The sequence below is a fragment of the Phoxinus phoxinus genome, assembly GCF_949152265.1.
Source record: "Phoxinus phoxinus genome assembly, chromosome: 9".
Lineage (NCBI taxonomy): Eukaryota > Metazoa > Chordata > Actinopteri > Cypriniformes > Leuciscidae > Phoxinus > Phoxinus phoxinus.
In genome coordinates, this window is record NC_136884.1 from 11,329,397 (window position 1) to 11,354,619 (window position 25,223).

Sequence of the window (25,223 nt, forward strand, 5' to 3'; positions counted from 1 at the left end):
TTAACATTATTTTCATAAATAACAATTATGTATGGATAATCAAGAAAACCAAGTTCATTCAGTCCAGTAAGTTTTCATCTTGTTACTAACAATATAAAAGTTATTTTTATGTTTACTTTGTATAAATCAGCAAAGATTGCACAGCAAAAAGACATGTGTACTACAACCTGAAGAGGGATGTTTTTAGAATTATACTAAAAGTCCTTTACTTGCTAAAAAGTATAAACTATTGAACGTTTATAGCAAAATAGCAAAATGTTGAACGTTTATCATTTAAAGGCATCCTTTAATCACCCTCATGTCTTTCCAAACCTGTGTGACTTTGTTTCTGCTATGAAAAGTCAAAAAGAAGATATTTTGAAGAACTGTATATGTATTCATATAACGAAAGTAATTGGGGTCTGAAACAACATTGGACCCCACTGACCTTCTAAAGAAAGTCATACAGATTTGGAATTACATGAGGGTGAGTAAATGATGAAAGAATTAAATCATTTTGGTGAACTATCCCTTTAACATTAGCGGCTTTGATGGTAAGTAATGTGCTTTCTTCTTTCATTTCTCCAAATTTCCTCTATAAAATCGAGGCCTTTAAGAGGTTTTTGCTTATTTTTGAGTTCCAATCAGTGATAATCCACATGGTATTCTCAGCGGGAAGCTTTAATCTCATGTCCACAGTTTTAGACACATTGAGGCCTCTTCAATACATACTGGCCCTGGGATGACCTCGCACTGACCCCACACTGACCCTCTCCCCAGGAGTGACCATGTCTTTGGACTTTGAGGAGGGTCGCTGTGCTCAGACACTCCCACCGTCTCCTAGGTTACATGAGTAACATCTCTTTTAAGGTGAATTACTTTAATTTGCTCGTCTTGGTGAAAGATCTGAACCCAAGGACCCTTATTTTTTTTTCTTTCTGGTAAGTCTCGAATGACTAACCCAGTCTTTAGGTGTTTGGTGTAAATAAAAAAGGGGAATTTTTTGTCAATACCCCATTGGTGTTATAGCAAAATACCACTCACCTGTCAGCAAGGCACTGGGAGAGAGTGGCGACAAATAGAGCGGGACATCTTCATCTTGCATCTCGCAACCTTGGGGTGAAACAGGAAAAAAAAATGACAGATTAAGAACCACAAAAATCAGATTTTCAGTCTTTTATGTTTTTCCACTTTCAGTGCTGGGTTGCGGCAGGAAGGGCATCTACCAAAAAACGTGCTTGACGCCTGGTCACCACCTACTTTCATTGCATGGAAAAGAGCAGCGTTAACATTCTGCAAAATTTCTTCTTTTGTGTTCCATAGAAGTAAAAGACGTATGGGTTTGGAATGACATGAGGAGGAGTAAAAGATTACATTTTTGTAATATGTTTTAACTGAACTGACTCTTTAAGCTCTTCAAAAGACTAAAGCAATTATTTAAATGTCATTGAGCTTAGAACAGGGTTGTTTTGTGGGGCAACATTGTGCCCTGCATATATGCCAGTCTGAGCCGCTAATGGAGGAAGGCGACTGATTGAGTAACATGGAACATTACTTCCTCAACACAATGACGGATGTTGGTCATTATCGCTATTCTTCAAAGCTATGACAGATGCTTCACCACAGTGCCATAGCTGAATTGGCTTGAGTTGGATATTTCCATTCTGGTTAAGGTTGCATCATGAGAGGTAGAATGAGATTATAGAGGCAGACTCTTAATTTTCTTTCTAGGCACTTATTTCATTTATGTACATAAGATGGCCACACATGGAAGACAGGCCTGGCATCAGGCAGCTGCCTCTCAGAGGGATTATGTGGCTTAACTGTACCAGAGGCACAAGGATACCAAACACTGGCCTGGCAGCGATGAGAGCTCCATGGAGTGGCACCTTAGGCCAGTTGCATAAACATACAGTAGCCACTATGTTAAGACTGTATCTTAAGAATTAGTCTGACCAACCAGCAGCTAGCCAAGGGGTAATTCAAATTTGACCAATATACTTTTTAATGTAACCGCCATAAAAAACATTTCAATAACCAGTCTTACAGAGAAAAAAAATGAGATGACTAACTTGTAAGACTAGTTTATGTAACCGGCCATTTTACTCTGTACACTTTCAGCACATGCAGGTATTCGCCCCTCAGGTGGACATTATGAAAGGTGTGTTATACCACTCACATGCTGGAAATAGAGCTTACAGGTCTGTGTCTGAAAGCTGTTAAATATGATCACATGTTTATTCAGCATGTTTATTCATGATCAAATCGGTTACATTTTTTGATGAATGTTTAAGGGAATATTCTGGGTTCAACTCAAGTTAAACTGAATATCATAATTTGCAGCATAATGTTAATTACTACAAAAAACATTTTTTTTAAATCTCTTGTACTCTTAAAAAACGAGAAAAACAAAAAACGGAGGTTAAGGAGAGGCAATTTATATAATCACTTACACTAAACCTTTAAAAATTTGGGGTCAGTAAGATTTTTTAATTATACAAATGAATAATTTTGTTCAGCGAGGATAAAAGACCTTTCCACTGTTACAAATGTATATATATTTTAATAAATTATGTTCTTTTCTACTCTACTCAATAACTTCTACTCCTAAAAAATATTATCACAGTTTCCACAAAAATATTAACAAGACGAAATGTGTCTTGGGCACAAAATCATCATTAAACTGATTTCTGAAGGATCGTGTGACACTGAAGACTAAATTACATTATAAAATATTTAACTATAAAGTTTTTAACTATTTTAATGATAATACATTTCCGCAACATTACTCTTTTCACTCTATTGAAAACAGCAAGGGCAAGCATGAGACTTCTTTCAAAATCATTCAAAAAAAATCTTACCAACCCCTAACCTTTAGTGTACATTAATTCTTCTGTTAAAAGCTGTTTTATTTGATCTGTTAAGCTGTTTAAATCATCCTTTTTTTACAGTGTTTATGGTTTATGACGTTTTAAAGTTGTACAATTGGATATAACTTTACACAGAAAATAGTAAGTAATTTTTTAACATGCATATTGTTTTGTGGCTATACGTTTGAAACAGTGAATACACTGTAAAAAAACAAAAACAATTCTATGATCAATAAGTTATGACAACTCATCAAAAATAAATTCATCATTTTTATACTTTTTTATGTTATACAAGATTCAACTCATTTTAAGTCAGTTTAATGTGGTTTAAGTTGAAATTACTTAAATATCCAAGTTAATTGTACTTTTAAAACTTTGTTTTAAAGTCTATTTTACTGTTTCTGGATTGGCCACCTTCACTTCCGCAGTGAGTGCCTCACTGTAGTTTTTTATTCATTTTTATTTTTAAGAAAAGAAGGGATAAATCAAATATTTTTTTTGTGGTAATCAATATTATGCCACAAATGCTGTGACCTGAGCTTGATGTACTGAACCTGGACCATTCATCAAGGCAAACCATACAATTTATTTTTTTCAAACAAAAAAATCTTGATATCAGCAGTGAAAGGGTTTGGGGATGATGTGAGATATCATTTCCATCTGTTTCAGATGTAATTTCTCAACTGTTAAGAAATCAGTTACATGCATGGTGGTGTGAGTGATGGTGCACCTTGGTCCTCACCGGTGGGTCTCTTTCGGTTCTTAGAGCTGCTCTCAGACACTCTTGAGCTGACAGAACAAGAGGATGATGTCCTTGATCCACTCTCCACACTGATGGGCTAAACGCACCACAATTAACACACAAACAGGTCAACACAAGCAAGACAGAAGTGTATAACCACCAAATGTGAACGTGTGTGTGTGTTTGCGGCCATGGCCGTGCTAAGTGTGGGCCCTGCTGTGCTGCAAAGAAGCAATGGCCTGAACAGTAATCAGTCCTGGGGAAAATCTATTGAACAAGAACTTAATTGACAGCAGCTTACAACACATTCATGTTTCGCCACCATACCCCTCCCCTCGCCTTCCTCCTCCCTTCATAAAAGCAAGATTAATGCCTCCATCCCTTTGCACCTGCATCAAGTGTTTTGTGTCCTCTTACCCCTCGCTGACACTGTTTACCTCCTAAACCTTGCCCTCTGGCCCCACTGTGGCACATCCATGCCCTAAAATCCAGCCCCCTTATCAGCGTGGCAAGTCAGAGGAGCCCAACTTCCTTGCGGCTGCACCTTTTTCTTGTCCGTATTGACTGATTAGCCCCACACCTGCCACCCAGCAGCAAGCAGAAATCCCCCAGTCGCCTCCATACAGAAACGACAGCCATAAAGTCGCTCGTAGATTCCTCCATGTGTGTGTGTGTGTGTGTGTTGAAATGGTTTTATGAGCAAGGTACTCACCCCAGGGCACTTTCTGTGTCCCTTGAAAGTTGCCAAAGAATCTTGGCCGCTGTTTCTGCCACTTAATGGTTTGCGGTTGTCCAAGACTGCAAATAGACACACGCACGCTTGAAAACAACGGCCATATTTACAAGTGCAAAAGAAATACATGAAGAGGGACGAGAGTGAGTGATTAATGCCTTGTATTTGACATGACTGAAGGTCCATAATCCTTCTGCAAATACTGATAGAAATGGTGCCTCACAAACCTGCACCAGCACCTGTCTAGTCGGAGCATGCCAGGTGCAGACACACCTAGCGAGGAGCCTGGCCTCCACGCGCTGCCGTGCGTGTTTGTGCCAGACTTTAGAAACACATTAACACTATTTCAAAACACATCCCGTCAAGATTGCACACAGATCTGATCCAGCACACGTGGGCTTCCTTTGTAGTGCCTTTATCTGTGGATTGCGCCTGAACAATGCACAATAGCCGCATCGCAGGATCAAGTCCTGATAGGGGGGCCGTCGCAACCAGACGTGTGGATGAACTGAGGTTTTGGGTTAATGATAAACTTGACCCGCTTTTTATCTTGATTAATATGACTTTTTCATAACTCCATAAAGCTTTTTTTGGAGGAGCAACAAACCGCTACATCTTTATGGCTTCAGTTAAGGACTTGTAGCCGCGCGCCCTGGAACAGATGAGAGGCATGCCGGCTTTGGTTCAAAGGTAACGGCAATGGGGTCACACACACACACACACGCACACGCACAGAGACAAATACTAAAAACATTACTCTCAAGGACGGCCAACAATCGGCACACCCGTAACGTTATTCCCCGACGCCCTCTCCTTTACACAGCACAATTGCCAAATTTCCCCAACTCAAATCAACCGTTCCTCTTGGAATTTTTTTCCCTCCTAACTGTTATTTTTCAGAGTTATTTAAAGGCAATCAAGGACCTGTTGCTCGTGAATGTAAACATCACAATCTGATGTGAGGTGACGGGGAAAGATAGCAGGGCCCAATGCGTCTGCCTTTTTACGCGCAAATACGCGCAGAGACATGCAAGCTTATACGTGCACACACCCACACACAAACGGACGCACACATCTACCGCTACGCTGGACAGGTGCTTGGCAGCTTGCTATATGATATGTAATGTACCTGTGGACTGATAATATTGGGGAATGCCCGAGCTGAAGACTCTAAGGCCAGGTTCATACTCCTCCCCGTCCGGAGTGCAACACCATTCGGGGCTTGGGATGGAACCAGGGCTTTCAGGTCCTTTTCGGTCCAATAGCAAGAGCTGCACGCGGGACATAGATCCCAGATCACCCGAATCACATCCCACAGTCAGTGCCGCAAGTCCAGGGCTCAGATCTGTGGAAAAATAGAAAGGACAAGCATATCAGCCATAGCTAATTTGATGTGAATGTGAAATAAAAGCACTTTCGTTGACTTGTTCTTAGTGAAAATTTTATTAAAGATAATTAATAATTAATGGACGATCAATCAAAGAAAAATGAAAGATTTGTCTGTAAAATCGGTGATAAATTGGTAGAGTGATCTAAATTGAACATGTAATCGTGGTGTTTTTTAAATATAGGCTCTGGTTGAACAAAATAATATTGAATTAAAATTATAATAAAATATATTATATATTTTATATAAATAAATTATATAATTAGATATATTTCAAATATATGTAATAATATTTTATTGATTATGTATCCAAAATTACCATAAAATTTATGAAGATCACATTTTTATCACATTTTGTCCCCTTTGGGCTGTTCCGTGTGACTGCTTTTTGAGGAAACTTGTTGGATATATACTACATATTATATATTACTGTATATTTTATATATATATATATATATTAATTATGACAGGCTAATGCAGTTTTTTTTTTTACCAAGTTAAGTTACATTTACTGTAGTACCAATAACTCTAGAATAAATATATAATATAATATAATATAATATAATATAATATAATATAATATAATATAATATAATATAATATAATATTCACGGCTCCAAGAGTTAAACAACTTAAATGTTTTCCATATACATTTTAAAATAAACAGATATTTGTGAACGTGTAAACTGTGCCCATGTCTGAAATGTACTAGGCTTGCCTTTTTTTTTCTTTTTTTTTTCCTTCTTTTTTTAAGAGGGTTAAGGATCACACTTTCATCATGTCCCTGTGTTTGCAACCACACCCTGTGGAAATGGCATCACTATCGCTATGGGCCACATATGCAAATCTCTAACCTACAATACTGAGATGTGGCAATTCAGGGAATTCACTCTACTCTCTCACTCTGAACCCTGAATCTCAGCACCTAACACGTTTTTTTTATTTTTTATAGGCACTTGATTACAATTTACGTTAGCCAGTGCCTTTCGGAGTTACGCCTCCATTTGTAAACAGACAAAAGATGGAGAGACATACAAATGTGATGAAAAAGATACTGATTGAGGGAAAATGTGTAACAATAATTTTTTTAATGTCCCCAGATGAAAAAAAGTACTTCTCTGAGGACCTCTTAGTTATGTCTGATTTTAGTATCGGTTTTTGTCTTAGATGTTTCTCCTACAACTCTATAACCTATAGACGTCTTGCAGGTTACGCTACTTTAAAAAGCTTCATGGGAACACCAATATCTGAAACACAACATACAGTCAAACTAACATTTATTCAGACACCTTCAACATTTCTCACATTATCACAGTTTATTCGCTATAGGTTAGAAAATGGTAATAAAATATAAAAAGAACTCAAGAGTTATCAAATCAGTGGATATTCCAGTGGTTTCGGCCATCCTTCTTTTAGACTGTCTCACAAATGAATTAAGTTGAATAGCAGTCAGCTGTTAATTTTAAGTGCACAATTAGATAATACTAATTCAGGTCAACAAATTACCAAGCAATGTTTAGTCTATGGTGTAAAAAGGTCACATTAGCAATTAAAGAAAAAACACTTAAGCAAAACATGGGTCAAAGTGTCTTAATCATTTTTGGTCCCAGATTTTAATACATTTTACTGGTAGTCCACTGTATAAAGAATTTTGGAGTATAATATGTAACAGTTTACTTTATTTTGCTATCCTCACTTACTATCCTCACTTATTGTCCTGCACCAATATCAAAAATGATATCTGGTGTCTGAATCATTTTTGGTTTGACTGTATGCTAGTTTTCTGAGACGCATGTGAGATTACTCACTTTTCCAAGGACAATCTAATAAATGGGAGTATTAAACAAAATAATTTGATATTCTGATTGGAGTCTAGGAGGAACTAAACTGAGATATCAGAGACATCTCATTTGAGATTTTAAATTACTATAGGTCAGCCTGTGTTTGTTCACTAATGCATATAGCCTAACACCTCCTCATCTTTACTGAAGAAAATACTCACTAACTCTTTAAGACATCAAAGCCTAGTTTTGAAACCTGGTCTAACACTGCCATCCAGATAGAAACTGTCTTTATGCAATCTCTCTGAAATGACCAATTTGCCGTAAAACACCCAAAACATTCGTAAAACATTTCTAAAGAGGGAAAAAAACTGCTGACAATTAGTCCTTATGGATTCTAATGACATGCATTACAGTGGCTGGTATCTATGCAGCTGAACATTGTGCATTACAAACACATGTCAGTCGTCCAGAGGTAACTAGAAAGGTGAGAGGGTCAGGTCACAGACACCCGGAAACACTTAACACCTTGTCAAGAGTCAGGAGGAAATCCTGAGGGAAAAATTCACTTAGGTAATGTTCTCCTTGTGGTCCCCATATTGTAAGGAATACCAGGTACACACAGCAATAATCCTCAGGGCAGAGTGAAGCCAGTGTCCAAGTGAAGGATTAAGTTTCTGACAACAACTAACAGATTTGAAAAAATGTCTACAGGGCAATGTATGAACAATGCTTAGGCAGGTTAGCACACTGGTAACTTAAGTTTACACAGCAGCAATTGATTTTAATCTCTTGGACGTTACAATGTTTGATTTACGAGTGGCCATTTCTGTTGAAACTGAGAGTAAATGAATATGGCATGTCGAACCAGTATGCAAGCTTCAAAACAAACATGCTTATCTGTGCCACCCCCCTCGTTCACTATTAGCATAGACAATAATCTGATTACTTGGAACAACTTTTAAATATCGAGCAACTTCTGTGTGTTGCAGAAAATTCAATGGATGAAATTTGTCATTATGGAGAGCCTAAAAAAACATTACTGTATATACAGTATATATATACAGTATATATATATATATATATACTCTACCATTCTTAGAATCTGTAAGATTGTTTAAAGAAATTAATACTTGAAAAATACTTGAACTTTCTATTATTCAAAGAAACATAAAAAAAAAATCTATCAAGGTTTCCACAAACATATTAGAATGATTTATGAAGGATCGTGTGACACTGAATACTGTAGTAAGAGCTGCTAAAAATTCAGTAAAGATTAAAGTAAAGTATTATAAAAGTAAATATTCCAGGCCATATTTAATCACTTCTATTTGCATAGTAGAATGACAATATAAAAAGTCTCTGTTTGGATTGTGTCCAATATTACCTGTGGTAGGTGAGGATCGGTCAGTTTGACTCCCGGGTGGGTGGTCTGGGGACACACAGGAACTCGAGCGAGGGGCCAGATCATCCAGCTCAGCAAAGATATCAGACTGGGACCCGTTGGACTGGGAGTCAGGGGTCCCTTCCATTATACACTGCCCTGAAACGCACGATGTGTGTCAATACAAACACAATATACTGTGTAAACATCTCTCTGTAGACTTTTTTAGGAATTTGCATTTTATTGCAATGAACGTTTTGACCTATTTCCTCAGCTGTCATACCAGCTTACGGTTTTATTATTGCCCCAGGCTGAATGAAAATCAGCAAGGACCTCCATGAGCTAAACAACAACCAACATCACACCCTCCCCTGCAGCACTGTCTCAATTCATGGGAATGACTTCTGGCCTATAGCTTCCCGTGGTAAACGACAGTCTTTTCAAATGATGATTGCCTCGTAATAAATTTGTTCTAGTTGTGTACACAACTTTAGTTAGTAATTTTCATATTCTAATTCTCATCTCAAACTCTAATAGACACACATACACACACACACACACATATATATATATACATAGACAGACAAACAAGGCCTTTCAACCAAGGCTTCCATATTCACTTGCACAGACACACATACACACGGCTATTGTAGGCAGGCCTCGGCTTACCACTCACAGACACAATAGAGGGACTTGACTCGACACTTCAAAGCATATTGGTGCTGTCAAGCTTGCCGTCATCTTCAGCCAAGTGCTTCTTGGGATGGTATATGTGAATGTAAGGGACTGCGCATGGATTTTGTGTACACCAGCCTATAGGTTGGATGAAGGCAGCATCACAAATTTTGAGGTAAAATGCCACTGAAAGGTGAATTAAATGCCCTTATAAATGCCCCATTGTCAATCTTTTTTCTTTTTCTTTTTTTTTTCTGTAATTTATCAATTACCTACAGTATTTAATACTATTCCATGAAAGTGTTTAGTGGCTTATAGCTGTCTAATATCTTTGTCGTTACCCTATTCGTTGTCTCAAGGGTGAATGTTGTTCATTATGTGGCTAATATGTATGGAAGCTTCCTTTCCGCCTCACAGTACACATTTTTTTTAACATTTGTTATACATTTTAGAATAAACATTATACCTCTTTGTGTAATAGAAAGTCACAATTGCGAGAATGTTATACAGTAAATGTTAGATATAGGCCTACGCTAAACTTCAAAAGTCTCTTATGCTGACAAAGCCTGCATTTATTTATATAAATGTCTTTAAATGCCATTTGTCAATTTTGATCAATTAAATGCCTCCTTGCAGAATAAGTAGCCTATTGTATTTTAGCTTTGACCTTGTTACACTGCATATGACCCCAAGCCTTTGTGTGACACTCCTTGCTGACCAATCAGAAATCAGATGTAAAAGAAGTTTCATCCTCATTCAAGTCAACATTTGAAAGTAGACAATTATTTCAAACATTTTTTAGCAGAAATTGAAGGACATTTCTGACACCGGTGGAAGGTGTTATGAAAATGTGTCTTTGCCTGATCATAAAGGTTGTGTGTGTATGTTTAAATGGTTTAGTCAGAATGTTTAATGGCAAATTATCTTTAGTTAGTGTGAAATCCATATGTGTATCAACTTTTTTTTTTACTTTCCCTCTCTGGCCAAATGGTATGGAGAGTGTCAGGGCCAGGCAGTGTGTGTGTGGTAGGGGGGTCTCAGTGAAGCCTGGGCGTCCCGCTCATTGTCAAGGACAGTTACACTCTTGAGATGGGACTGAAAGAGGTCGCCGTAGGGTTGGCCACTGACTGCTGGACCATAGCATGGGGCGTGACAGAAAGCGGGGCGTTTTTTTTTTTCAAAAAGACTAGACTACCCTAGACTAGCCTATAGTGTTGTATACACACAACCACACACACAAGTTAGGAAAAGGTCACTGATACCCCCACCCCACCCAAGTGTAATTTTCTGTCTTTCTGTTGCATTTCATTTCCCACTAAACCACAGCTTCACTATCATATCAGTGATATATTTATCTGTCTGGCCCCATTAATTAGTAAACAAGGCACAGATTGTCACTTTATCATTTCTCTGACAAAAAAAGAGAGAAAAGGCAAAGAAATCTCGCTGCAAATTCTGAATTGTTTGCTCTCTTTCATGAACTCTCAGTTTGAGTCAGATGTCAGTGGCCCGGCTCTTTTCCCTGACTGGACGGTAAATTAGCGCATGGAGGGCATCTAAGAGATACGCATTGTAGCTGAAGCTCACTCACTGTTCACCCGTCAGAGAGGCGGCGGTCAGCTTGGATTTATGACCACCGCTCCACACGTCTGCTTTTCAGGGAGCGGAGAGAATAGAGATAGAAAAGAGGAAGAAAGAAGGGAACGCGGGAGGCTGAAGCTAAGAGGGAAGAACACGCCGCAGCCGGCATCACCGCCACCCTCCCTCATCCCCCACAACATCCCCCATTGTAAAGGCCTTGGCCGCTTTGAACTGGGGAATCAAACGGTACCAGCCTGATTCCCTATCAAAAGAACCCCCTCGCTTTCCCTCTGCTTTCAGTAAAGAAGAGAAGAGAAAAGCTCCTTGCCATATTTATGACTTAGTCCCTCTGTAGAGAAAGCTGAAGCTCATGGTCATGATGTAGGACTTTGATTTTCTTTTGTTCTCTTTCATGTTTGAGGTACGGTGAATGTTCAATTCTATTTGGCCCAACTGACCCCCAGCGTGTGTGCATGAATACACAAGAGTCAGTCTAATAAAACGCACTGTGTCTGTAGATGTGTGTGTGTGTGTGTGTGCATGAGATCAGATTTTGCCATTCTTTGAGGAATGTAATCTCTCTGAAAATATCCTCAGAAGAATAACAAACATTGATTCATGTTCATTAACAGACTAACCTTAATTCATATCTATGGCACAAAAAAAAAACGTTTCCAGTAAAAATTTGCTAAACATCAAAGCACAATAAGTTTTACGCAATTCTTAATAGCTGACAATTTTCTGAGGTGCTTCTTGTTATTATGAAGTAGTCATTATAGTTTATAGCTTTTATTTAGAACAATAATGTTTATATCCCATTAAAACTCACCTTGCAGTTCATCTTCCTGAGGCATAATGGGAGGAAGCACAGGCCAAAGGTTCCATTCTGACTGACTATCTGCTGCTGAGCAATCAGACTTTTGAGACTGAATGCTCAGGCCAGACTGGCTGGATCCACGGCGTCCATGCAGGCTTTCATCTGTGGACCATTGGGCGGCTGAGGTTTGCCGTGATTGAGGAGTTTTAGAGATGTAAATTGGAGTGTCTGGCAAGCAAGTGGAAGGTGTTTCTTGTTTGCAGGACTTGAGAGATCTGGAGAGACGTGCTTGAAGGACTTCCATTCTTGAGTTGGCCTGGCTGCAACTTCCTGCAGAGCTGAAGTGAAGCTCGGGGAGAGAAGTAGAGCAGCCCTTTGGATAATCATTATTCTGGCTGAGGTCATAAGCATGATTATCTTCGTCATCGGTGCTATTATCAGCATAATGGTCAACACTGAAGTTCACTGTTAACATAAAGAGAGTGCAGAGATAAGTCAATTAAGGATCCATTGCACCATTTAAATTTGTAAGTTAGTATAAGGAGAACCGATACCTGACAAGGCGCCTGAGAAGCTACTGTTCAGGTCTGTGCTACGACTGAACTGGCTAGATGAAGGGCGGCTGAAATCAGAAAGAGAATTTGGGGTCACAGAAGATGTTGGGGTGCCTGGAGTGATTGGGGTACTTGGGGTTCTTTGGGTGCCTGGAGTGATTGGGGTACTTGGGGTTCTTTGGGTGCCTGGAGTGGTTGGGGTGGCTGGAATGCTGGGGGTTGTCGGGGTGGATTTTGGGGTCGTTGGTGTGATTGTCTCTTCTTCAGCAATTTCATGGTGCCCTTGATTCAGATCTTGTGGAGCAGAGCTTGCATCTTCTTCCTCCTCTGTCAGCTGGAAGTGTGTATTGGGGGTTTGGGATTTCTGAGGTTCATCAACAAACTTGAGAGTCAGAGAAGGACTTGCTGTGGGTTCTGGAGAAGTAGGGGATCCGGGTACATGGGGCAGAAACACATTTGATGTATTCCTACTGGAATTATCCATGTTTTGGTGCCTCTTGACATCTGGGGAAATAAGAGGTTGAAATGAACTTGAATATAAGGTCAACCCATCTCTAAGGGGTAGCAGAGGTTCAGGACAGGGAGGTTCAACTCTGCAGGATGGTGGTCCCTTTGGGGCAGGATTGGACATCCCTGTCCAAAGGAGAGATTACATCTGGGTCAAGGTTATTGTTGCACTGGAGAGTGAGGTTTGGGGAATCTTTACTCAAAAATGCAAATGAGAAAGTGCATCACTAATGCACAAGAGTAGAAATCCTTCACTAAACAAACCGTAGCGCAGCACAGAGCACCCAGACTGCAGCTGTCTCATGTAGAGATGAACAAGACACACTCAAACACACACTCACATACATCCACACACACACACACAGGCTTAATGACAGGCATTGTTCGGGGCACACACAAAAAGAGGTCCTGAATAATTAACATGGGGGTCCTGCATGAGGGTCAGGCGGAAAGCGTATTCATCATCATTTACAGCTAAAAAGGAGAGGAGAGAGGCAAAGGCCACCCAGCCCAATAGCTGACGCTGCCCTACTCCACTGAGCCTCAGAGCAAACAGTCTTTTGCCTGTTGCGGGCCCCTGGTTCCTAACAAGGGCCCCGGACACCCCCCTTCCCCTCGAAAACTCTGCCCCTCTGCAGGAGCAGCTGTCCAGTTCCCAGCTCAGAATGCAGAGTGACTCTAAGATATGATAATTACCACTTGCGACCACTATATGAAGGAACTCATTCTCATAATTGGGATTAGAAACCCCATATAGCTAATTATGGATGCAATGACAGCAAAGCAAACAAATGAGCCAAGCCCCACTCTTTCTTCGATGGCCCTTGATGCTGATGCCTGCTGGGAGAGATTTTCACAGACTGTTCTGTTGCATGATGTGCAGTATTTCTTTCAGGGCTTTCTCTTGCTGATGGAAAAACAATGAAAAAAATATGTTTTGCTAAAGATGTCATGTTATGACAAAGGTCGTGGCTAAAATTCACAGAATTTGGGACTTAATATTTTTGGGAGGGCCCCATATTCACTGGGCTTATTGAGTAGGATGTGTTATAATGGACCTTAGTGGGTCCCACTCAGGGTTGAGAAAGAAAATCTAATTTGAAGAATCGTCTATCCATCCATCCATCCATCTGTCTATCCTTCTATCTATCGCCTATAAACCTAAAAATGTAAAATTCTGATTGTTTCCCCCCCCCCAAAATGTTATGCAAGGTTTGTTATGATAAATGATAAAACATTTTTTTCAAGTTCAAATTTGTTTGTAATATTAAATTGTCTTCCTATTCAAATGAAGGAATTGAGTCTAAATTGAAGAAAACAATTCTCAATTAAACATTGAATGCTGCACAGCCCTGCCAGGTTGAAAGCTTCTGGAGATGTGTGTTGTTTTTTGGCCATGGAATTAACGGGAAAAACGTTCACTAATAAACCAACCATCTCTGGCTCTCGTCCCTTATCGTGTGTTGTCCCCCAGGCCAGTATGGTGTGAGTCCCCCCAGCAGGGGCCTGTGTTGAAGCAGACCAGAGGCCCCTACACAATACGCTCTTGTTCCACTCAGTCTGTGTCACTGAGGAGTCAGAGGACAGAACAGCGAGAGAAAAGGATTGAGTGAGGGGAAAGAGAAAAAGTGAGAGAGAGGCTGGAAAGCACATAGCTGCACTGCTGTTCTTACAATACCATAGCCTAGTCCATCTGTCACAGTCACACACACACACACACACACACACACACACACACACACACACACACAATGTATGTGTGTGAACGACATGTGTCATATCGCACTGTTGTGGCCTCGCCCCCCTACTCTCTCCTTGGGGAGCTAAAGGCAGGTCGGGGTTGATTGTTAGAGTCTCTGAGCACCATATGGCTGTATAATTAGTTTTGGCCTGTGATGTAGAGTAATGCTCCCATCTCTGTTGACTCCCAAGCTCGCTCTGAAAGACAGGGTCCTGATGCACGTTAATGACCAATCCTGCCCAAATACCTCCACACCACATCAGAGGCCTAATGGAAGTATCAAGCCACCAGGAGGGCGGCGCCATAGTAAACACACAAAATATGTGCATAATGGATACATGACATTTATTTAGATTCATACTTTAAATTTCAGACCATTTTGTTTAATTTGAGCAAAAAAGACAAAGCATGGTTGGGTTATGAGTGTGTTTTTATAAGGAAGATCTTTTCAATACTGAATGACAATTGCTGTTATTCAATGCAAATTGTTTGTCTTAATATAAATAAGGGGTTACGGAATATTAAAATTATAATAATGATAAGCCAATAATTATTTTCATATTATGGCCAAAAATAGTTGTGTCAAATTTTGTCTAAATAAAATAAAAAAATGATTAAAGCAATAAAAACAAAAATTGTGAATTTAGGCAAATTTAGGCATCACAACATTATAATGTAGGCTACAATATGAAAAATGGATGTCCATTTTGAGATTGGCTAAAGAAATAAGAGTTTAGATACTGATGATGGCAAAAATAATCGAAATGGTGAAAATCACCATGCACAATAAAACATTCAGTATTGTCCGATAATGGCAATTAAAAAATGTCAAATAACAGAATGATAACTGATATATCATGTGTATCAATGTCCTTCCTTTTCATTTTAATTGTAGCAAGGGTACTTTGTTAAAGTTTGCCAGCATTTAAGTGATGACAGTTCACCGGGATGAAAAAAATATCAGTAAAAGGACTGTATAGCAGTACTAACCTGGCCATATTTGAGGTTGTGGAGCACTGAGGCTCTGCTGTTGTTGTTGTTGTTTTTGCCCCAAACGATTAGGGCCTGGTCTGGAGTGCACGTTTAGGAAATGTGGGGTTCTAAAATTGACAGGACAGGCCTCCATATGAGCATGAAAGCGAGAACACAAGGGTGGAGGGCCATTCTCACGCTTGATAGCCTGAAAAGATAAAAAAAAGGCAACAACAAAAAAAACATTTTCATTGTATTAATTTATCAAATAACATTTGGAAAGTTACTGCATTGGTTCAGCCTTGCTTTGAATAAGTACCTCTCTGTAGTGCCCCCTAGTGTTGACTCATTGAAACAATTATTCAATATTGCCTGTGATAGTCATTCATGATATTCACATACATTTAAGCATTCTTTCTGCAGGGCTAGCATGGTCTTTCCCGCAATTAAGTTACTGAATTTGGAAAAACAAGAAAGCAAGAAGCAGCAGTTTGCCATTATTGATATTTAGAAGGGTTAACTAACTTGTCCTTTGACCAGCTAGCAAACATAGCTGCATTCCTGTTTTTATTTAACATAACGAACACATAACGTGTAAATTCTTACAGGAATTTGAATAGTATCTTGGTAATTATGGCAGTTCTCTGTGTTTGTGTGAATTTTCTCTTTGCTTTGTGAAGCCAGATGGGTGCCACACTGCTTATTACCTGTCAGAGAGCAAGTTTGAACCTGTCCAGTGCCACAGGGCAATGTTAGCAAGCACAAATACACACACGTCTTGATGTCTTTATCCCTTTTGAATTGACTGACAGTAAATTGCTGAGTAAACATTCTATGTCTGAGCTGACAATGTTATCAAAGGGGACATGTGCTCCCTGTTCCCTGCGTTATTGGAGCTCAGAGCAGTGACCCAAAACCATTTTACACTCTCTCTCTGACACTAATGAAGCCTCTCCTCTGATACAAACAGATATTCCTCACCTTTTATCTCCCTTCAATCATTCTTTCATTCATTCGATCTCTCTTTCTGTCCTCCTGTCCCAACACATCAGTTTTAAATGCCTAAAAAGAGATCCATGCCATTAACTTTTTTTTTTAAATGTTGTTGAGGTTAGTGAAACCTTTATGTTTAGGATAACTTAAAGCCCATAATTGCACTAACAGCACAAATGCTGTTTTTTCACAAATCTAATTGTATTTTTTTTCTTCTAAAAAATGTTGTGATTAATATGACTATAACAATGGTGATAATAGTGCATTGTATTCTATTATTACTAAATAAAACATTAAGCAAATTAAGAAATACTATTGTAATATTTCACTGTAAAATAAAAAAACAAGTATTTACAACTATAATAATAATACTTTTTGTTGTTATATTTGCTGTAGTTATTAATAATAAATAAATAAATGTATTGTATTATTACTAAAAATAAAAATATGAAACCAAATAAGAAATTCTAATTTTATTTTTGCACATGTTGCATTGCCAAATGTTATAAGCAACCCATATTCATAGCAGATGCAAAAATTAGTTTGTCTGAAGCAAGATTTAGTGTGAACCGAGACACTTAAGACACCGGATCATGAGATGTTCGCGTCTAAATGAACTTCACGCTGAAAATGTTATAATTTGATAATAACGCTAAGCCTTTTATTCAGATTAATCATGGAACCCATACTTACAATTGTTTTCCCAAAGCATTAAACTTTTGCATGTAACTCGTCTCACGCTGTAGTACTACCTCGAACTGTGCGGTTTGTTGAAATGAGGTTCAAATTGTGTGTGAATTTGGCCTGGCAAATGATAAGCCATGCATATCTAGTGAACTTTTGGCTTTTTTTGACTTGGGCACACTCTAATATAGTATAGGTGAGTTTTAGTCATTTAAATTGGGCCTTATTAGACTTGCACACATCCCTCAACATCCCCAAAGCAGACTGTCAGGTTAGTGTGCAGCTCCGACGCCAACGTTCATGAAAGCGAAGCGTTTATTTGCAGAAGCTGTTTGGACTCCTCTGAAAGTGGCATTGTATATTAAACGCTGAGTGTCTTTGACCTTGTAATGGTGTTTGTAGCCCCATGTCGTGCCTGAGGGCCCTCTGCCCCAGTGTGTGGGCTCTTCAGATGCCTACAGGAAATGACATGACCCCCTGGCGTCAGGCGGCCCGCACTGCGGCACACACATGCACAACCGCCTGTACTAATGTCATTAACCTTGTGTGTTCATGCCGGACGGCCTTCTGACGGAGATGGGCAAGCGCACGCTCGTGAATGTAGGGAGTCTGTAAACCAGAGTCCCAGATGGCCCGCACCGAGAAGAGGCCTGCATACACTCCTCAGTCCCTTCACAAACACACGTACACACACACACGCACGCTTAATAGCACTGCCTCTGTGTGAACCCTCCGCCGGGGGGAGGCATGGCGATTGGGGGCCAAACAGAAGTGTGTCTCTGTGCCTCTGTCTGCAGGGGAACAGAGGATTCCTCTCAAAAAGGCCTGACGTCTAAGAAAGCCAGGCTTAGCACTAACAAGGTTAAACCCTGCTGAAAAAGAGTGACTTTTTCAATCAACCAGATTTGTGTTTCTGCCTGCGCCGTAATTAGCTTTGCTCTGGGACGGGGGGATGAGGAAGAGAGGAGCGGAGGAGAGGAGGGGAAGAGATGACAGTGGGAAGCATTGTGGAGTCTCTAGGATTGGGAGGACCAAATCTGATTAGCCGCTCGTGTCAGAAGCCAGGCTCAGATGCAGCTTAGCATTCTGAGCAACTTTCTACTTTCTGTCCCGGCAGACAATGAGGCTACTTTTTCAATCTCCTCTATTTCTCTTCACCCCTTCACCTTCTCTTTTAAACTTTTTGCCCTGTCCAAAACTGCTTTCCCCATCCCGCAGAGTACAGAGCAAGCAACCGTGAATGTTCATAAAGGATATAGGCCTATATGGATATGGATATGGATATGACTAGTGAGTCCAATCAAGTCGCACCTTCCGCATATAGCATTTGCATGTAAAATAAAAATTATGTTACAATACTGCAATTGTGAATCGCAATTTAGCTTTGTTTTTTTTTTGTTATTTTTTTTATCAGAAGTTTAAAAAATTGAATGATTATGCAGCAGGGATGCATTAAACGGATCGAACGAGACAGTCAAGACATTTACAGTGTTATAAAAGATTTCTATTTCAAATAAATGCTGTTCTTTTTAACTTTCTATTCATTAAAGAATCCTGATGTAAAAATGTATCACGGTTTCCCCAAAAATATTTAAAAATAACTGTTTTCAATATTGATAATAGTAAGAAATGTTTCTTGAGCAGCAAATCATCATATTAGAATGATTTCTAAAGGATCATGTGACACTGAAGACTGGAGTGATGCTGCTGAAAATTCAGCTTTCCCATCACAGGAATAAATACAGTATATATATATGTTTTTTTTTAATAAATACAGTTTTGGTGAGCATAAGAGACTTCTTTAAAAGTCTTACCAAACCCAAACGTTTAGTGTATATTATTAGGTCAGAATTTGAACACGAGTCCCTGCACTGCACATAACATTATTCTAACTTTTTTTTTTTTCTTCTCTTTCCAAAGCCATCAATTTAGAGATGCACCTCTATAATAATTCTGGTCAATACAGATTAAGCCAATATACTAAATGTCATGTTATGCTTGATATTATAGAATTCTATAATATTTTTTCTAAAAATGTTTAAATGCTACAAGGCATTATTTCTGCTTATTAAGCTGAAATAGTAAAAGTATTTGAATATAAAAAAGTCACAAATCAACTTTCAACATTTAGCCTGTTATTGAGTGCTAACACAGACATGCCATTGTCTCCCCGCCGGACGGATGCCTGTATAGTTTGAATGCCGCTTGCCTTCCTGTGGCCACCCTCTTTCTTATGAACACAAAAATGAAAGTCTAGCTCCACTCGCCATTAAAAAAGGACGTCATACCGAACAGAATGCAACCCAAACCAAAGCATAAATCACAGTGTAAACAGCAGTGTTTGTCTGCGGAGCGAGGCGGGCCCATGAGTGTGTTTGCCCACCTGTGCATGTGTCATCGTTTGGGCGTACAGTATTCAGGGCGCTGACGGCACTCGTGATGTCGTCTCAGTGGCGACAATGTCCATGGAGACCGTGAGGTATGAAGCCAATGGCTGGGTTAATCGTCTCTTGTTCTCAATAGATGTTTGGACTGGGACGGCCCCGTAAAGTTCAGATGGTTTGAATACGGAGATGCGCCCAGTGTTTTATAGCATATACCGAGGTGATCCAGAGGGCAGAAAATGTGTGTGTGCCAGCGTGGGTGTGCGTTTTTGTGTTTAGCAAAGCATAAGTGTTTATTCATACTTGTGAGCTTTGGCTAATTGTGTGTACCGGTATGATTTAAAGATGTAAATTAGTCAGTAAGAGGCTGGTGGATCTTTGTCTCTTTTTTTTCTTGTTTGTTTAACCAGAGGCCAAGACAGGAAGCCAGCCCACACAACTCGCTGTCCCCATGGAAACCTCTCTGTTGCCTGTGGCACATTCACAGTCTCTGGCCTCTTAAAGACGGAGACAGTGAGGTGGATGGGCACAGGCCATCAGTGCATATGGGTTTCCAAGCGATAGTGTTTGTTTATAAGAGTCAGATTTGAATATTAGTCATGCCTTATTTGATTATGTCAATGTGCGGCATGCTAAATCAATTGGAATTGTGCTCTGATGAAGTGTAATTACTCGTGTCAGTCTCGTGTCTACTGGTGTTCAGACACAAGTACTCACCGTATGATGCTGTCCTCTGTTCCACAGGACGGCTTGTCTCACAAAGCAGAAGTAATACGATGGTGCCTGGGGGACAGAAAACAGGTTTAGATAGGACTGATATTGACAGTAATTAGGTATGTTTGCTGAGACAAACATGGTTATTAATTATACTTTGGGTTATGGTGTTGTTCTGAATGTTAGGGCATAAGTCATCCTGCATCATTTGTGCTATGGACATAAATCCTAAATCAAGCCTTGTGGCTTTTATACAGTATATATATATATATATATATATATACTACCAAAGTTTGGGGTCAGTAAGATTCTTTAAAGTTTTTGAAAGTCTAAGACTTTATTTGACCAAAACTTCAAAAGAAAAGCATTTATTTAGAAATCTTATATAACAATAAGAAGGTCAATTTTGATCAATTCATTGTGTTCTTGTTGAATAAAACTAGTATTTTTTATTCCTGAGCCCAAACTTTTGAATAATGTGATGTTAAATAAATAATTAAATAATTATTGAAATATGAACCTGAAAGCATTCTCCATAAAACAAATGTATTTGTTGTTAAACAGTTAAACATAATAATTTTAAGTTGACAGCTTAACTTTGTCGGGTCTAAAAATACATACTGTAAATCTTTTTTCAGATTTTCTCAAATTCTACATGGACCCTTTAACACCCTCTTGCATCCCCATGCGGAAGTTTGAAAACCTGTGTTTTGGTGATCAGACTTTTGATTTCCACCTGTCTGACAATGAAATGAAAGAAAAATGCATTGGCTCTTTTGGGCCAGCAAGGAATAAACACCCAGAACATCCTAGCGACAGCGTACTGTAGCAACATGCTAAAACCCCATCCAAACACCTTGCTTAGCAACACCCTGACAACCATCTACAACATTGTGGCAGACAGTTTTACACAGGCAAGCATTACAAACAAAGAAGAAGAAAAAGATGAAGATGTTAGGACACATTTGCCGGAATGATCTTCAATGTTTCTTAATCTCCTCGGAGTTTGTGCACAGACACTGACAGACACACACACACACACACACACACACACACACACACACACACACACACACACACGCGCGCACACGCACGCGCACACACACGCACACACACACACACACACACACACACACACACACACACACACGCACACACAGTGATTCATAGACTTCCTTCTCAGAATGTCAATTGAACCTCTGTCTTTGGCTGAGAGCTGTGATGCATCTCAATGGTGAATACCCACCACTGCACCAGCCTTTCTGAAGAGTTCATCAAGCTCTCATCAGCTATCTTAGCCTTTAGCTGCGATACAACTAGCCTGTGGGGGTCTCAGCTCCATCGCTCAGCTCTCTTTTTCTTTTCACTCACTCTTGGACACTCTCATCTATCTGACCTGTGGCCCAGGGCTCCAGCAGAGTCTCATCCATCACCATCCCTCTGTCTATCCCTGTCCCTGTTCACTGAGGTCACGTATCTCGCTCCTCTAAGGTCATCAGTCTTACTGTGGCAGATGCCAGAGCTTCTGAGTCAGCTCCAGCCTGGCAGCCTGGTGGTTGTTCCTCTCTTTCACAGTGGTCGCACACTGGGGCAGGGAATTGTGCAATCTGAAGCCACCAGCCCACCTGTGGGTGGGACCAAAGGAAGAATATTGAACGCCTGCTTGAACCTGTCCATTGAGGAGCATTAGGAAAATCACTATTGACAGGTTGCGGCATTGTTCTCTAAAAGCTTCAGGATGGGACCGATTTAAAGTTTTGTTTAGGATCTTTTTTATACGAAACAGCCACATTCAAAGCCTGTGGCCTGCGCACCTGACAACCACAGTTTATAACAAGGCTAGTTCCATTGAAGCTTTAGGATACATATTATTAATATTAGTAGAGATGCAAATATTTATCCAACAACAATTTGATTCATTCATGATTTTTCCCCCTTTGAAAACGGTGCGTTGTGAAATCTGAAATTAGTTCACTATTCGATCCAATCATTTTGGACTGATTCATAATTATATACAAAAATAGGTTCAAGACGTAAAATGTGACCGAAAATTAAATATAAGTATAATAATATAATATATAATTTGTACTATTATGCAAATATTCTGCAGAATATAAAAATATAAAAAAACATTATGACTTTACAATCACAGTCTTAAAAATCATCAAACATTTATTACTTATCCGATAAAAAAAGAATAATATGTAGTAAACCAACACAAACAAATATTAAGTAGGCTGTTAAATAGATTTACAGATTTGAATTTCATGTGACAGAAAATCTACTAAACCAATAATTAAAATATAAATAAAGTCTGTCATGTACAGGGGGGAAATGATCATCTTAAAGTTATGCAGAGAATTATGTCATAGAATTAAAGTAATTAATTAATGTGATAAACTACTACAATTATTCAAGAAAACATAATACTTTAGCAATTTGTTACAAAACAACAAATGGATACACATAATTATGAATAACGAAAAAAAATATGTGGCTGTTGCAAGAGTGCATGTGTAATCTGTGATGCCCTCTGTAACATATTTCTATTATCAGATTGATGCATTTTTACACAAATTTTTGGTCTTTATAGCATTTGAATTACTTATTAAAACCACCAAAACTGTGAATCAAAGCGGTGTCGTAGAGTTGGAAATGACCCTTTTGCCTGCCTCTGAACATTACTGCAGACAGTATTAATGTCTCTTATAGATAATTATGCTCTTCACTTAATCGACTGCTGGACGATGCACAATGACCAAATCCCGTAGCTGAATTAGAGCACAATAACCTGCCTTCTCCCTAATTACACCTTGGACCCATATGGGTGATCCAAAGTTAGAAGAGCACAGATATTTGGGAGACACAGAGGACAATAGAAACCAGAAGGAAATAGTGCTTGTGCTGTTGTGAATAAGAACAGTAATATTTAGTCTTCACAGATTGGCAAAGGGACGGACAAGACCAGCAGACTTAATGAGAGCGTAAAGGCCCTTGCACACTGAGTCCGAAAGTTTCGTATGCGCTTTTTCGTATTCGTGATTCGGTGGCTCTGAATTGTCAAAACACCATTCAAAATGCTTGCTACGGATGCGAAAAACTCAGAAAATTGAACCCGATCCTAATTTTTTTATGTCGGACGAAAGTTTTGGATGCACTGTGCAAGCGTGATTGACATAACGTGAGGTTGTATTTATTTTTTAACATGCGAAAATTTCGGACGCGAATTTCGGACTCAGTGTGCAAGGGCCTTAAGACTTATTAAAAGTCACAACACCACAGACTGTTTTTAAACATCAGGGCAGCTTGGGTGAACAACAGCCTTGATTAGATGTCATATTCATGTCGTAATCCAACACCCTGCCTTAGAGGTCACAGGGCGATGGTCTTATTTCAATCAGAGCTCTCGAGCAAACATAAGCAGGTCTGTACAGAGGGAGTCAGCCCACACCATTCTGATCTCCTCTCTGAACTTCTCATCATTGAGATCTGTAATGAAATTGGACAGGCATGATTGGTGTTTTTTGTATCCCATCGTCCAATTCACCAGATGAGATTAGGCCAATTCCAGGCAGATGGGCTTTCCATTGCCTCAGTGTCTCAGGGGCGCAGCAGAGCCCCTGTCCTTTGGGCTTTTCCTGTCAGGGAGGCTGTTTACCATTGCATCACAGACTGAGGCCAGACAGGAAATGCTCCTCCACTAGTCCAGGGACACAGGAAATGTGAAGCTTGTCAATAACAAGTAGGTGGAAGAAGGAAGATCAAATTACTTGATGCACTAATAAGCAAAGTGGTCCTTTCTTCTCCTTCATTGGCTTGTGCATCTGTCTGCAAACTTCTTGCATATTTTCCAATTAATACAAACTGTCTTACATAAGATTTAATTAATGTTTATGGGCGATCCTTGAAGCGATGAGTCAGGTATAGATGATCACTCTGCTTTGGTCATTTTGTCTGAAAGGGGTGCAACAGCTTGTCACTTAGGTAGTAGCATGAAAGGGACAACTATGTACCTATTTACTCCTAAAATACACAAGTTTAGGTAATAGTGGCCCACAGCTGCTTTGCAGAACTATTTCAGTAAGACGGTAATAACGTGAGTTAGCCAGAAACTTACACAATATAAACCACAAAACTACGTATTTTGAACACCCGGTAGAAAACATATACATCCATAATTAATCATACTTACATACTTGTGATTCTAAGGAGGAAGTTGGTCCAAATACTGACCAATCTTTCCATAGCAACGGTATCAGTAAAATGACGTGTTTAAATCAATCAGTAAAATGACGTGTTTGAAGACGGGACAAGTTGTTCACGGGCAGACAATGTACAACATACGTCGCCGGCATTATGCTAATGTATCTTCTAGTGGCGTAGAACCGTTACGCAGTGGGATTCGAATTACAAACAACTCGTTTAGGCGGTTCAGAGTCGATTCTTTCTTTTGGGAAACAATAACTTTATTTATCGAAGACTTAAAACTTTGCAGAACGTCTACATTCACAAACAGCTATTACACACTGCATGAAAGGCAACATTTGAAAAACCATAATAGGGGCACATTAATTAAAAAAATTAACAACAGTGTGCAAACAACACAGTTCAGAGAATTGGCAGTGATGAGCAGGATGGAAATCTCTGTACAAACACATTGTCACACTGTCACTGAAAATAGAGTAAAAGGATTTTAAGAATCGATATTGAGAAAATCTATATTTT

The 25,223-nt window shown here is 39.3% G+C and overlaps 1 protein-coding gene across 1 annotated transcript in view; it reads right to left on the reverse strand.

Moving 5' to 3' along the window:
- Nucleotides 1-25,223, reverse strand: part of LOC307003996 (uncharacterized protein) — a gene marked incomplete at its 5' end in the record, with an annotated part of 44,217 nt that overhangs the window by 17,599 nt on the left and 1,395 nt on the right. The window contains 10 exons of the mRNA XM_079622937.1: nucleotides 1,024-1,092; nucleotides 3,592-3,688; nucleotides 4,304-4,389; nucleotides 5,454-5,669; nucleotides 8,880-9,035; nucleotides 11,962-12,414; nucleotides 12,504-13,007; nucleotides 15,742-15,931; nucleotides 20,502-20,567; nucleotides 22,004-22,123. Of these exons, the coding sequence (XP_079479063.1) occupies nucleotides 1,024-1,092; nucleotides 3,592-3,688; nucleotides 4,304-4,389; nucleotides 5,454-5,669; nucleotides 8,880-9,035; nucleotides 11,962-12,414; nucleotides 12,504-13,007; nucleotides 15,742-15,931; nucleotides 20,502-20,567; nucleotides 22,004-22,123 (1,957 nt within the window). The remainder of the gene's footprint in view (nucleotides 1-1,023; nucleotides 1,093-3,591; nucleotides 3,689-4,303; nucleotides 4,390-5,453; nucleotides 5,670-8,879; nucleotides 9,036-11,961; nucleotides 12,415-12,503; nucleotides 13,008-15,741; nucleotides 15,932-20,501; nucleotides 20,568-22,003; nucleotides 22,124-25,223) is intronic.